The 14,212-nt window shown below is 48.7% G+C and overlaps 1 protein-coding gene across 1 annotated transcript in view; it reads left to right on the forward strand.

Moving 5' to 3' along the window:
* Positions 1 to 258: 258 nt before the first annotated feature.
* LOC126052371 (lactosylceramide alpha-2,3-sialyltransferase-like) overlaps positions 259 to 14,212 on the forward strand; it is a 55,658-nt gene continuing 41,704 nt past the window's right edge. The window contains 2 exon segments of the mRNA XM_049832925.1: positions 259 to 466; positions 550 to 611. Coding sequence (XP_049688882.1) covers positions 259 to 466; positions 550 to 611 — 270 coding nt within the window.

Raw genomic sequence — 14,212 nt, forward strand, 5'->3', positions numbered from 1 at the left:
TAATCTCTTCCCTTTTCCTGCACGACGCGAGGACATTATGTTCTGTGCATGTGGAGACATTTATGGCAAACTCTATCCAGCAATGGCAGCTTAAGCACTCTATAAAACAGCACTTTGGAGCTGGAGTATTATAAATAATAGGCAATAAAACTGGTAAATGGGGCTTTAATTTGATTCCATTATGTCACCGAATGACAGGAAGGAGGGGTAGAGCAGCAGCGAGGGGATGCGACGCCGAGCTTGGTTTGGGAGCCCTGGATGCGCGGCGGCGGAGCGGACCACACCAGTGCCAGCGGGTTCAGGTCGTGCCAAACCCCAGCCCAGGCGTGGGCTCGATCCTGGCAGGCGACAGCCAGGGAGTCCCTGCAGGGCTCCTCGCTGCAGCCAGCGCAGGAGATGGCAGCAGGGACGCTACTGTCACAGGACTTAAGGCTGGCAGAGGATGGTCAGGTCCCCATGGTGCCAGGTACTGCTCGAATGTTTGAGGTACGATCCCAAAACCTCCACGCTGCTGCCTCATCTCTGACTGCTGGGGCTCTTTTTTTCCAGGCTTCCTGCCCCAAACCGGCCAGCCTCCCCCTGCCAGCGCTGCCCTTCCCAGCCCGGCTTCGGTAAGCAATGCACAGCGGCAGGAGGCAGCGAGCGACAGCCCTCCGGGGAGATGCCTCTTACTATTCGCAGCAGAAACTCTCCTGATTAAGAGCCGCTGCCTGCCAAGGACCGGGGGTACACCTGATTATCACTGCTCAAATCAAGTATACCCCAAAGAGTGCTCAGCCAAAATGACCGCGGTGAAGAGATGGGCTTTATTCCTCAGCACACTGGAAAATCAGCGCAGTGACTCCTCGCTGGGCGCTCTGTGCGGGGAGGATCTCTGCAAAGCCTCGGGAGAAACCACTGTGTGCTGTCACCGCTTCCCGGCAGGGATGACCATGGCACAGAGGGGTGGTATTCGGGATGGGGCGGGTGGTGCAGGGGACTGTAACAGACCACACAGCCTTCGGCTCAGGGCTACCGGCTCCCATCTGAGTGCTGAGAAAGCCATTACCAACTGATGGCTTTGCAGGGCCCAGCGATATGTGAAATGAGCTGGGAGTCTCAGCCCAGTGGTTTCCACTGTAAAGCTGTTTCCGCTAATTGGGCCCCTCCTCATCAAAGCTGCAGAGTAAATGTACCAAAGAGATCAAGGGCCAAATGTGCAGAAGGCGCTGAGGAAGCCCTGGAGATGTTTAAGTGCCATGATGCATGGTTTCCTCCAGCTCATCAGTCCACACACTCAGCTCTCGTGCTGTCCATATACCCTCTGCCCATCCTTACCCCTTACACTCTGCCTAAAAACTCCTCGAAAGCCCCAGAAAAAGGGCTCAAAGGCTCTGGTAAAGGGAAGCACCTGGACAGGGGCTGATCTTGATACAGGGATGGGTCTTTTCCCCTCCCTCTGGTCCTGGTCCTCAGAAGCATCAGAAAGGTTGGCCCTGGGACAGAGGAGGTGAAGGCAGTTATCATAGCCCTGTGGTTTAGCCCTGTGACTGGAGAATGAAATGAGGCTGGTCAGGACCTACATGGACCTTCCATGGCCCAGGGGAATTATGCTAAATTGCTCTGCACTGGCCCAGTTAATGTCAAATTGGAACGGACTGCAGAGGAGCGAATGGCCAGGACCTTGAGAACAGCGGTGGGGCGGTCACCTCTTACCTGAAGTCAGTCCTGCAGACTTGGTGATGGGGTGCTGCCAGCTGCATTTTGCAGCCCTGAAGAGCCTCCACCTGGAAAAGTGCTCCCCTGGAGATGTGCTGTACAAGCTCCTCTCCTTTTCGCCCCTCCCGTCCCCCTTGCTCCACCAGACAGCATGTCTCCCAGACACGTCTGCAGCGGCCCCAGTCCCCCCGCACGCATCATTATTGCTGTGAAGATTTTTGCAAAGTGGGGAAGAAGCGAGCCAGTGGCACTTCTTCACTTTGTTTTCAGTTCCAAAACCCCAGCTCTTCCCAGATTCTTCTGTAGAGAATTTCAGTGTCCCTGGGGTTTTTCTAGCCTCTTGCCTAAGCATATAATCAGGCAGGACTGTTTTTTAGAGAGGGGATTACACACACAATAAAGCAGAAGAGCCCCATTGGAGCTACCACAATCTATTAGGATCTGCGCTCTACCCAAAATAAGCAGCACAAAGGGAAACACTGAACTAACTTTGCTGCATGTGCTGTGCAGGCAAGAAGGAGGATGGGGCTCTGGATTTTAAGGGGCTTTTCTTTTGGTCCATGCATTCCTATTGCATCAGGATATGCGTGTCCCCCTCCCATGGCCCTGAACGCTGGTGATGCTGCAGCAGCAAGCATCGACCCTGGGGGGTGAGAGGCAATATTTACTGCTTCGTGCCTGAGACTGGTAGCTTGGCATGGAGGTCTGTGCCAGAGGAGACAGACTATGAAGAGGGCAGGGAGCAAAACTACCAGGAGAGAAAAGAGCTGCTGGCTGGGACCCGTTGTAGGAAAGACCTTGCAGGGAGCGAGGGAGTTTGGAGATGGGAGAGAGACCTACCAAAAGAGGGGAGAAACACTGCAGCCAGCCCCACCTGCTGAGTACAGGAGAGCACAGGTCATTCCTGATGCAGGGAACTGACATCCAGGATTAATTGGGGTCTGCAGGAAAGGGGAGAAGACAGGGCCAGCCAGGAGAAGGGGCAGAGGGGAGCAAGCTGGCTTTTGGGCAAGTGGACCTGTTTCTGCTGGGTGTGAGATTGGCTGGCAGCATTGCCGTGGCAACTGGCAGCATCCCAGGAGGAGGAGGAGGAAGAGGAGGAAGCGGAGGAAGAGCAGGCCGGCATGCCTCACCATGGGGTTTGAGTCGGGGGGAAGTTTTGCACCAGGAGAGAAAATGTGGCATAAACCCGTGGGGAACGTGGGGATCTTGGGTGCGTGGTGCCCACTGTCCCCCGGCCATGGAGGAGGCCATGTCCAGCTCTCTTCCCTTTAACACACCCCAGTGAACAACCATCCCATTTTAGTCTCCGTTAGACCTGAACATCTTAATATTACTAGGAGCAATGCATTTTCCTGCACCGTAGGGGTATCCGTGAAAAATAACCATTTAGAGGCATTCAGGCACTGGGAGAGCTGGTGATGAATAAACATCCTGCTGCGGGTTATTGAGTTTTACTTTTTTTCTTCAGGTACCCAAGAAAGGGTTACAGTAGGGGTACAGATTTCTTCACACCCTTTTGTCTGTCTAGAAAATCTACCAACTAAAGTGTTTCAGGAAATAAAGGGTGATATGCTCTGAACACACAAACTTCTCCACACACGCAAGCACGTACACATGCACACACAGATGCAACTCTTCATTTCAATGCATGGGGAAATTGGTTTAATCTCTTAATGGAAAATTTGTGTTTAGTCCCAGAAATGGCTTTCCACACTTTTTTGCTACTGCAGCCCTGATGATACACCTGGAGGAAATAAGCAGTCATCTGTAATTACATGGCTAATGAGAGGTATTGATTAATAAGGCAGGGCCAGGCACACCCTGTCTGGGGTAGGAGGGGGCTGAGCACAGACCTCAGCATGTGGCAAAGACCCAGAGAGGGGCCTGGGTAGCCAAGAGTTGTACAAAATGGATGCCTGGAAGGTGAAGCAAAGAGAGAGGACTTTGCCAGGAGACTCAGCCAGCCTCTCTATCTGAGAAATCAGGCTGTGAAAGCAGTGAGAAGCAGGTGTGAATGGTTTTCTGCCTGCCTCAGGATGGGGTTGGGGATGGAAAGCTGGGGTGGTGTGGAGGAAGGGATATTTCTGCTTTTAATGTCTCTCCCTGTGTGCTGGCTCCAGGCCACCCAGGCTGAATGCTCACAGCTTGTGCTGAAGTGTTGGAGAACTGAAAGGGCCTGAGGCTGTGCTGGCTGGTCCCTGGCATCTTGCATTTCAAATGCCCTCAAAATGATGGATTTGATGCTTCCCCTTTTATTTATTACATTTAAAGCAGTTTTGCCAGGGGGGTAGCTCAAGAGAACAGGCAACTTATTTTCCTGAGCATCCCAGGAGCTGGGTTGTTGCACAGCTGTATGCAAGGCAAAAGACAGGACCCCACCAGCAGCCAACTGTGCAGCAGTCTGCTCTCCCTGTGAGCAGAGAGGGGCCAGGGCAAGGCAGGGGTGAGATGGGGAGGAAAGGTCTGCCTGCCTCTGACCTGGCTAAGGAGCATGAGGCAGCAGCAGCAAGCAGGGAGTCATTTGCTGTGCTTTCCTCCTGACTGCCGGGCAGTTATTATCAACACGACGCAGCTGTAAATGTTCTCTCAGCGGCAGAGACCTGGGAGCTGAGAGTGCAGCTCAGCTGAGTGTGTTATTGGATTATCAACTGATTAGAGCTGTTAAGAGTCCACTCTTGAATAATCAACATGGTGCTTTTTGGCTGCTGTGTATCAGTGGGAGGGGGAAGGAGGCAGAGCAGCTAGCCAGGCTGCTGTTGATTCATGAGTGAGCCCTGGATGTTGCCATCGGCAAGCCCTGCTCAGTGGTGAGTTGAGATACCCACCTTCTCCAGCTCCAGGATGTGCAAGCTCCGCAGAGATGGGATGTGGAACTGCAAGGGTTCCTCCTCTTTCCCTGACACAGGTTTCAGGCCGTAGGGCTTCCTGCCAGAAGGGGTAGGATCTGGAGAGCCTTGACCATGGGGGGAGAAGCCCATGCAGCTTGGTGGTGTGCTGATACTTGTGGTGGCCTTGATTCATCATGATCCAGGGCAAGCATGTGGTGTGTTGGAGGCCACGGCTGCCTGTTTGTGGTCTTGGAGAACAGAGGTTCAGGTCTTGTATGTGGAGATGGGAGAGCTGAATCCCCCTACTGGGCTAATGTAATAGGTGGAGATACTATGGGGATGTACCACTGCTTGCAAAAGGGACTCACTAGGCAGGGTAAAAGGGAGGGAGACTTTTCCAGTGACGTAAGTGCCAGTGAGGTCAACAGCTTAGCAGGAGCTTGCAGTGATGCACTGTAGTAGATTCCTGTTGAGATAAGACAAGACAGTGGCCCAGGGATGGAGCTGAGTTAGCAAAGATTAGGCTGGGAGCATTTTAAGTGAAGACAACACAGTGTTCCCTTTCCTCTGCCTCTCCTTTGTACTGACACACAGCAGCATTTGGGTGATAGATGGAGCAATAGCAATGTGCCTGCTGGCCCTTTTCTTTCTCTTTTCCTTATTTCAATTTTTCAAGGTTGGTTTGGCCTGTTGCTGAGTCACAATTTCCCCTGGAGAAGCTTCCTACAGCCACCTTGCAGTAGGACTCATCTTGCTCTCCTTTGATATGTGTTTTTGCTCTCTGGAGCTGAGTCCTTCTGGTGGTCTCTGGCCTGGAGAGCACAATTCACCAGCAACTTCATGGGCCATGTTTTTCCCTTCAGTCACACTATTCCTGTCCCCACTAAAATCAATGGCGTGACACCTGTGTGAGGGGAGAATTTGATAAGGAATAATGAATCACAGACATACCAACTGTACCCTGATATTCAGGGATACTGAGCGATAAGACTGAGGAGATGCCTTTCTCTCCCTGTGCTTGCCTCTGAGAACAGTATTCTCCTTCCAGAGACCTGTAGGGGTCACAGTTGGATTGTACAACAGGCTATGATCCCTTCCTTGGGAAAGGCAATCGGAGCATCACTCTGCCCACTTCCTGCTAAACTGTGGGTCAGAAAGCCAAGTGCCTGCTGTCCACAGGTCACTGCCCCAAACCCCACCCAGGTGGGCTCCAACCCCTCCTCTGCTCTCTCTGCCACTAAGCTCTAGGAGATGCTTCCCATGGGAAGTATTTCTTGACTTCACAGAACAGTGAAACCAAACGTGTTCCAGGCTGGAAAGAGCCGGTCTCAAGTTCACGTACAAAAGAGTGTGAAGAACAAAGGTTTTTAACAAGAGGGTGGGAGAAGAAAGAGAAGCCATGCATTAGATAACATGACTTATACATGTACAGTGCAATCAAGGGAAGGGAGAGTGTTCTAATTAGTAACTTGCAACCTGTCAAAGAAGGCTCAGGCTGAAGACTTCTTTGTCTGGGTTTCTTGTTCATGTAAATGTTGGTGCTCCATCAAGGTTGGTGTGAAGGAGCTTTGCTTCCTGTTTGTCTACCCTGATCTTACTCAAAACCAGGTAGTATGGACCTTGAAAAGCAAAATCCAGATGGCAGAACTGGAGGAACTTCAAGATAGGGGATTTGGGTCTTGGTAGACCTCCAGTGAAGTAAGATGGATGGGGCAGGTCTTGAAACCCTGACCTGGTTTCCTTTGGGATGAGTACTCATCTCTGCAGCTCACTTACAGGGCTGTGCTTGTCCATCTTGGCTTCCATATTCAGTGGAGCCTCCTAGTAACAGTGAAGTCACAGGAGACGTGCAGGACCAAACAGACAGCAGTGTGCTAGAAAGAGGACCTGTACCTGGATAAATTCACACTTCCCATGTGAAAGGAGTTCTCTCAGTAGGGATTTTCTGCCGCTATTATACCAAACAGCCTGATACTTCTTCCTTCTAGTGGATGACTTAACAGCCTCCTTCAGATGAGCCTGATCCAGTCTCCAACATGAAAAGCAGTAGAAACAAGATCATCCATCTTCATTCTCCAAGGTCCCTTTGCAGACACTCACCCACAGGAACAGTCGGTCACTGTCAGAGTCCCCTCCCCATGCCTGCACTGCACAGGGTCCAGGGAGTCAAAGTAGGATCTGGCTGTGATGCTTAGGAATATGGACCCTTTCCATTATACGGTAATTAAATTGCCTGTAATTATGTTCTTGACAGTGAAATGCAGGCAGTAAATGATCCTAACATTCTGCGCTCCCTCCCTCTTCCCAGGACCCCTCCAGCTGCCCCTCCCCTCTAAATGCTGAATTATTTTACAGTTGATAGTTCCTTAGATTCGCCGACCTTTAAAAGCTGAACACTACATGCCTGTTGAATTTTAATCAATTTATTTTTTTCAACTGGAAATGTCAGACTTCTGTACAGAATTACTTGGTGCCGGCTGATGTGACAAAGACTCAAAGTTCAGCATCTGAAGCCGCGGAGGAGCAGAGAGTTGCGTGCATTAGCACAGATAATTTGCCCGATGTGAAAATGAGAGTGGGAGTGAGGGAGCATATATTTTTCATTAGCTTTGGTTTAGAGGGTTCGGGGACCTGCATTTATTTCATCCAGTGAACTCTGGCCTCATTAAATCCAGACCGTGGCTGGTAATGACTGGAAGTAAGAAGCTGCCGAGGCCACTAAAGGGCAAGAGGTAAAGTGAGTTCTTCACTGGAGCATGGAGTGAACCTCGGTGTACACTGGGACAGTGGGAGAACAGCAACCTCTGCTGTGCCTGCTCTGTGGTACCGGGCACAGCAGAGGAGGTGCAAGTTGCCCAAACCATTTGCCAGCCTACACTGGTCCAGTTCGTGAGTGCGTGTTACATCACACGCTTCGCTCTGGTTCTGAAGACCCTGGGCTGTAACCTGAAGAGCCCAGCAAAGGTTTCACCTGCTGTGCCAGCCTTTCTCTGCCCAAGCAAGGAGATTATTAACCTTCTCATTAGCATTGAGCTTGGCTGGCATTACCTGGAAGGATTAAATACTCCCCAACTGGGGCAAAACCCATCTGCAAAGAAGGGAAGAGGATTACTTGTAAACATACTCCTGCAGACTGTCCTGCTGCTGGGGAAGCCCATGGCAGTAAGTATACACCAGTGAGGAACCTTGTTGTCTGTACTGGGGTTTTCTGGCTTTCATCGTAACTTTGGTATCACATTTGTGAGCAGTAGCTACAGCCAGGGCAATGCTGGGGACTGTTCTGCCTCCTTTCTGAGCAGGGAATTTCTTCACCATCAGTGGCTAGGACACCTCACATCAGTCCTGTCCTGCATCACCTACTTCCCCACTATCAGTTGTTTCAGGCATAAGTTATCACCTTGTGGTTTTCTTCTGTCAACAGCCTCTGGTGTTTCCCTGCAGTGCCGTAGTCTGTTCCAATCCTGGGCTATGACAGCCCTACAAACATGTTTCTGTCCTATTAAAATTTAATTCCTTCTTTGGAATAGAGACTTCTCATCGCACACAACCGGATGGATAAATGTTTGCTAAGGTGACAAGGATTGAGTATATTTAATCTTCCTTCCTTCTCTTTAAAAAACTGCCCGTCGTTGCCTCTTGGCACAGGTACATTAAAATCAATAATGAACCTTACAAGCAGATCTGTGATAAAATATGGTCTATCCTTCTCCGTTGAACTGTAATAAGCAGCTTTTTCAAAACCATGCACGTACCTATGTGCAGCAAAAATAATGTGGTGACTGTGCATTGGTTCAAGGAAAGTTCCAGGAGACTTAGTAGGTTGAGGTGCACCTCAAACCCAAGTATTCTTCCAGTGGCACAAACTACATGTAGTTAGAGATGTAACTTTTGGAAACTGTCTGATGTAAAGGGTCATTCTTGATATGTCCCGATCTTAGGCATTCTCTGAAGTTTTGCAGTCTGCTCTCTGAGGCAGGGGTCAAGGAACTTTTGGTCTGACACAGACCACAGATCCTTTATTATGCCTTCATTTCTCAGAAATGGATTTTAATTAGAAAACACTCGTGGGTTGACATCAGTTCTTTTGCGGGGTGGGGGGATGAACCAGGTTAGATGAATTCTGAACTGGGACAAGTCTAACGGGCAGAGAGATGCAGAACTGAGTCACGGTGGTGAGGTACACCGGCCTGTCACCCAAAGAGCAACCGAGCTGTGATTTACACCAGCCTTGCTCTGAACCAGGCTGAAGCAAAGACTTGAATCTGCAATTACCATGTCTTAGGTGAGTGTGCTGATCATCAATATATTGACTCATCTGAGGGAACCTGTTTGTTGTGCTTCCCCTCCCAGTTCAGCCCAGAAAACTTTGAGATCTCATTTTTGCCCTGAGGAGGACAAAAAATGTCTTTAAATTTTGACTTTTGCAAGAAAGGGAATCATTCCCGCTGTGTTGCTTTTTTATTTAGCTTAGAGGTCCTGCTTCTCAAATCCTCCCATATGAAAAGCCCTCAGAGAAGATAGTGAGCCTATGGAAAGCAGCCCAGGCCAGGCTTACTAACTGTTCATCAGTATTCCCTTTAAAGAAGGCAAATGTTATTATCCTCTTTGCCAAAAGGGAGTGTGAACACATCTGCTCCTCCACCCACCCTCTTGGCACCCCCTCCCAATGCAAACTCCCACAACTCACCCTCTGTCACAGCTCAACAGCCCATTACAAATGGCTGTGTTTAAGCGAGGTCTTGCTCTTCGTTTACAGCCCTCTCAGTCGCTCCGATGGGTTCCTTCCCTGGCCTTTCACAGCCTCGGTTTGTTTCAGGTTAAGAAAATGTCAAGCTCATTTGGAAGTTCCTTGCCTCTCCTTGCTTTGCCGCAGCCGTTAGTGGTCTTCTCCCTGCTGCAGGAAGCTGACATTTACGTCGTCGCAAGCTAGGGAGGAGATAATAGCAGCTAAGTCAGGCTTTGCTAATCACCAGTTATGCCCACCTTCAGAAATGAGCTCAGGTGGCCAGAGCTTATTTTCCTCATTTCCTTTCTCTCACACTCTCATATCCCTCCCTACCCCTGCCTGGTCCTCCACCCTCCCACCCCATCACCACTTATTTATTGACTATGGTGGTAAGATGTCATTCAATGAAATACAGGGTAAAAAAAAAAATCACTAATTTTGGAGACAAGATTAGAATTGTCTGAATTTACTCCTCCTCCATACACCATCATCCCACCCAACTCTCTGCACTCCTTTTGAACCCAGTGGGGAAGATGCTAAAGTGCATTGCTAAAGAGCGATTAGGAGGGTCTGAATATGTGATCAGCCCTGCTCATGTTGGAGATCCTGGGACACAGTGGCCTTCAGGGGTGAGGTAAATTCAGTAAAGAAAGCAGGTTGTGCCCATTGCTTTTTTCTAGTCCAAACACGGCACCAAACCATAAAAAGGAGCTGGCATTTCCCGTTACTGGTGAATCTCATGCATAAGGGGCTGTTTGACAAGGGGATGGATTAGGTGGCATGTGGAAGTCCTGCTCACCCCTAATGTTCTATGATTCTGCAAGGCTGACATTTAAGGATCAGATCAAGACTGGAAACCGTGGCTTCTGTGGGGCTCTACTAATCACAAGCTTCTTTCAGATTTGAAAATGAGTTTTGACCAGGGCTATTGATTTCCTTCCTTGCTTTGCTTTTTCAATGTGTATGCATATGTGTGTGTTTGCAATTTTAACCTGAAAGACTGGAAGGCGCCACTCCCTCCTCTTCCTGACTTCTGTGCACCTCCCCTTTGAAGCCCCGATAAGGGACTTCATTAAAAAAAAGCAAACTGCAGCAGTCAGGAAGTGCAAGGGGAGGAGAAGTAAGAAGAACTGATGAGGACAGCAAGTGTTTGAAAGCTGAAGAAGAGGAGGAGCTGTGGCAGATGTTGCCAGCTGTTGCTCAGTGCGTGGGTGTCACATTAGCCCACCCCTACAGAGCAGAACAAACCCACAAATTAAGTCATTGTGCTGTGGCCCTGGTGCTGTCCTTTTCTATTTTAGTTGATACCTCTCCCCAGGCCTCTTTCTGTCCTGTTCTCGTAGTCTTCATCCACCAATGTCAGTTCTGGCTGCTCTGTTCTGTGCTCTGGCCATTGCTGCTGTGTCCGATGGCTGTCAGCCAGCTGTGAACAACTGGGAGAGGGGAGCTGGGAAAGCCATCTTTATTCATATGATTGAAGTCCTCTAAAAACATGAAATCAATGCAGTCTGTGAGTTTTGTATATAAAAAAAAAAAAATCTAGTTGTTTTATAGCCTCTCTCTTTTCCCTCCTTGAAATTTGCTTGTTTTCCTGGAATGACACTTTGCTCTATCATCAGAAATGGAGTGCTGACATATATTCTTCCTTCTCCATATTACACTGTTCCCTGTATAGACTTGTCTTCTACCAGCCTCCAGAAGGCTTACCCTGAGGTGCCAGGATTTCCTGAAGCTCTCCCATGCAGAAGCAGCTTGCCCCCCACTGCCCCCAGCCTTGCCTATCATGCCAAAAATCACATTAATCATTCTGATGCCTTCCTTTCCCTTCTTCTCCCCTTTGAACAAAGAATATTGGTAAGAGTTTTAAAAGGAAGCATTTGTATAGCCAGAAGTGAAAGGCCAGCTGCCCATCTAACCTTAAATCTACCCCTTATTTAAATTCATTATGCCATCTTTATTCTTTTCATCACCTACTATTTTCCCCCTAGGACCTTCACCTTATTCTGTATCTAACACTGCCGCCTTTTGAGAGTGGACTAGTGAAATGTAATGTAGGAGACTGTTGTCTGTAGGACAGTCACTTCATTTTGTGCTGACAGTGATCTTTTCTCTTTTTATCTGTGCTGGTTCCTCTGTCACCCCTCTGCCCCAATCTTTATTCCCACTCCTGCTCCCAAAAGTCAGAAGAAGAAAGTGAAATCCCCTCAGCCCTTGTAGCTACAAAGGTGTGACCCTCCCACCGCAAGCTCTCCAGCAACATTTCTACTGCATGCAAATTTTTATAGCATATCAGTGAAAGGATCTTGAGGCCAAATGGAAATCGAGCAGCTGCTTGAATTGCTTGAGGGGAAAGAAACCCATTCAAAGAGGGGTTTTTTATTATTATTATTATTTTAAACATTCAAATGAATGACCCAATCAATTTCAGGCCTCGCTGTTCTGTGAACCCTTCCCTGGAATCCCTGTGTGCTTCAGCTGCAGGACTGGCACCTCTGCCTTGGAGAACGCAGAGCGCTGCTGCAAGTGCTGCTTCTCACCCCTGGGTCCTTCCAGCCCCTCTGGGGTTGTCATCTCCCTGATCTGCTGTCCCTCCCAGGCCACAATATGCAGAGTTTCAGCACCCAATGCAGGAGAAGCATTTCCCTGAAAGTCCCTCTGCACTGGGTGCAAGGGGAAGAGTCCTGGGAAATCTGGTTTCCCTCTCATGAGAGCTGAGTACAGGATGAGTCCTTATCACACTCATGGGGCTGTAAAAAATAAACTTTTATGGGGAGGGGCAGAAACAACTGGGTCACCAGAGGGGGTTCTCTTCAGCCCATGCACAGCAGAGTGAGCCCATGTAGTATCTGAGTGCTGCTGTGTCTAATATTGGCTTTGCATAATGTGATTAATTGATGGATTTTCAGAGTGTGTGACTAGCACTGGACTGGACTTCAGTGCTTTTTCACTTTGAAGACTCTAACTAGAGACCCTCCGCTTCATTTTAGTGATCAATACTCTGACTAGAGCAAGGCTAAGCCAGCTGCACCTCTTTCAAAGCCACATGTGCCATGCTTCATCTTTATTCTCCTTCTGAGTTCCTTGACCATTGACCTCTCCAGCAGCAATCAGCCTCTCTGGCCCTGTCATTATGCTTGCTGTAATGATGAAATAATAGCTTGCTGCTCTAAGCTTGCCATCAGGATTGTCCTGAGTGCAGATGGCCTGGTATGCTATCCAAGTGAGGGAAAGTGCCAGGGGATGTATCCACAGACTGCAAGAGCATACGCAGTTTCAGTGGTCCAGCTCAAATGTCCTTCCTCAATGGCACTTCTGCACAGCCTTTGGGGCCAGAGCTGCAAGCAGGCTGGGTTTCAGATGCCATGTGTATCTGTAAGAGTGCAGGTTCATTCCCTCCCTCACTACTGCACAAAAAAGTCACCCTGAATGTGTTTATTGAGTTTTTCTGATGAGGTGCTAGATCCTCATCAGGACACTGTCTTTCTTTGGATTCATGCACTGCCCTTGGAAAAACTACTTTTTCTCTCTGTGCATCTGTTTACCTGTCTTATCTTTTTTTGTGTGTGTGTCTGTTTTATCAGTGCTGACTGCAAACTTCGTAAGACTGAGGTTGTCTCCTCAAAGTATTTGCACAACACTTAGCATGATGAGATATCCAGGTCCTCCATTAGCAGTGTGAGTGTCTGAATGCATTAGCTGAAAGAACAGGGCATTGCAGGGCATCACACACTGCCCTCCATTCTGGATAGGGCCTTTCTAGAGAGTTCAGTGTCTGGAAGGACCTCATTTCCACCTGTTTCCAGGCTCCTAAGAGCTAGTGTCTGCTGCGAAATTCACACTAACTTCCCTGCCCATCCACCTCTTGTTTGTTTGTTATTTTAATCTTCCTCCCTAGTCCACAGTGTGAAGAGAAAGGGCTGATTGACAGCTTAACTGTTGCAAATCAATAGAAAGTGCACTTGGAGATTAAAGCAATTTAAACAAGGTGTTTATGTGGTTTGGAGCTAAAACTGCACTTGAAGGAAACAAGCAAAGGAGCTGAAGGAAGTGGGTCAGCCACGAGACGCAGGGAAACTGCATGAGCAGAGGCAAGATTACAACAATACGTTGGGATGGCTTTTTCATCAAAAAGAGATCACTGCTTTCCATAAAGGAGGCCTAATCTCAAAATTGCTTTAGCCTCCGACTGATTGTTCCATTGATTTAAACACGCTGGCCCTGCCCCTCTTTCTAATCTCTGGCACATCTCTCTCTCTTTTGGTCTCTGATCCACTGTTGTTGTAACCCGGCTGTAGAGACAACCCCTCCTAGACAAGCACTGTCTTCACCTAAAAGAGGTCCCCTGACTACGTTTGGTTTGCTGGGCTGGAGAACAGACACAAAGCCCCAGCAGTGCTGTGACTTCTGTCTCTATCTGATGAAGTACCTCAGGGGCAACTTTGAAGCCATCTCAAAGATCCCATTACATTTTTTAATCAATGCAAAGGCCCTGTCCCCTTGCTAAATTACTTGATCTCCTCCCCTTCCCAGGCTTTTAGGTAATTGCTGTAGATGAGCACTACTGCATATCGAGGATAGCTGAGCCAGGGCTATTGATCAATCCAAATGTGCTGCTGGCATGGTTTAGAAGAGCTTTACTAACTTACCCCAGGGGCAGATCAGGTTTTTTAGCCAAATCAAGCGAGTTTCATGTTCTTGCTGTTTTGCATAGCCCTAATGAGGTGGTAATTCAACCCTTCCTTCCCTAGACACCCACTGTATGATGGCAATAATTTGTCCTGGGACATGCCAATCTTTCTCCAGTGACCATAGAAAAAGTCCAGACAATTGGTTTATACTAAGTACTTGATTTCTGGCCAGCTGAAGTTAGGGGGGAGGGATCCCACTGAGTCTCCCATGAGGGAGCATCACCATGCGAAGCAGATGGGTCAGTTCTCCCTACGCCGACTGAGGATCT

Source organism: Accipiter gentilis, chromosome 29, assembly GCF_929443795.1.
Source record: "Accipiter gentilis chromosome 29, bAccGen1.1, whole genome shotgun sequence".
NCBI lineage: Eukaryota > Metazoa > Chordata > Aves > Accipitriformes > Accipitridae > Astur > Astur gentilis.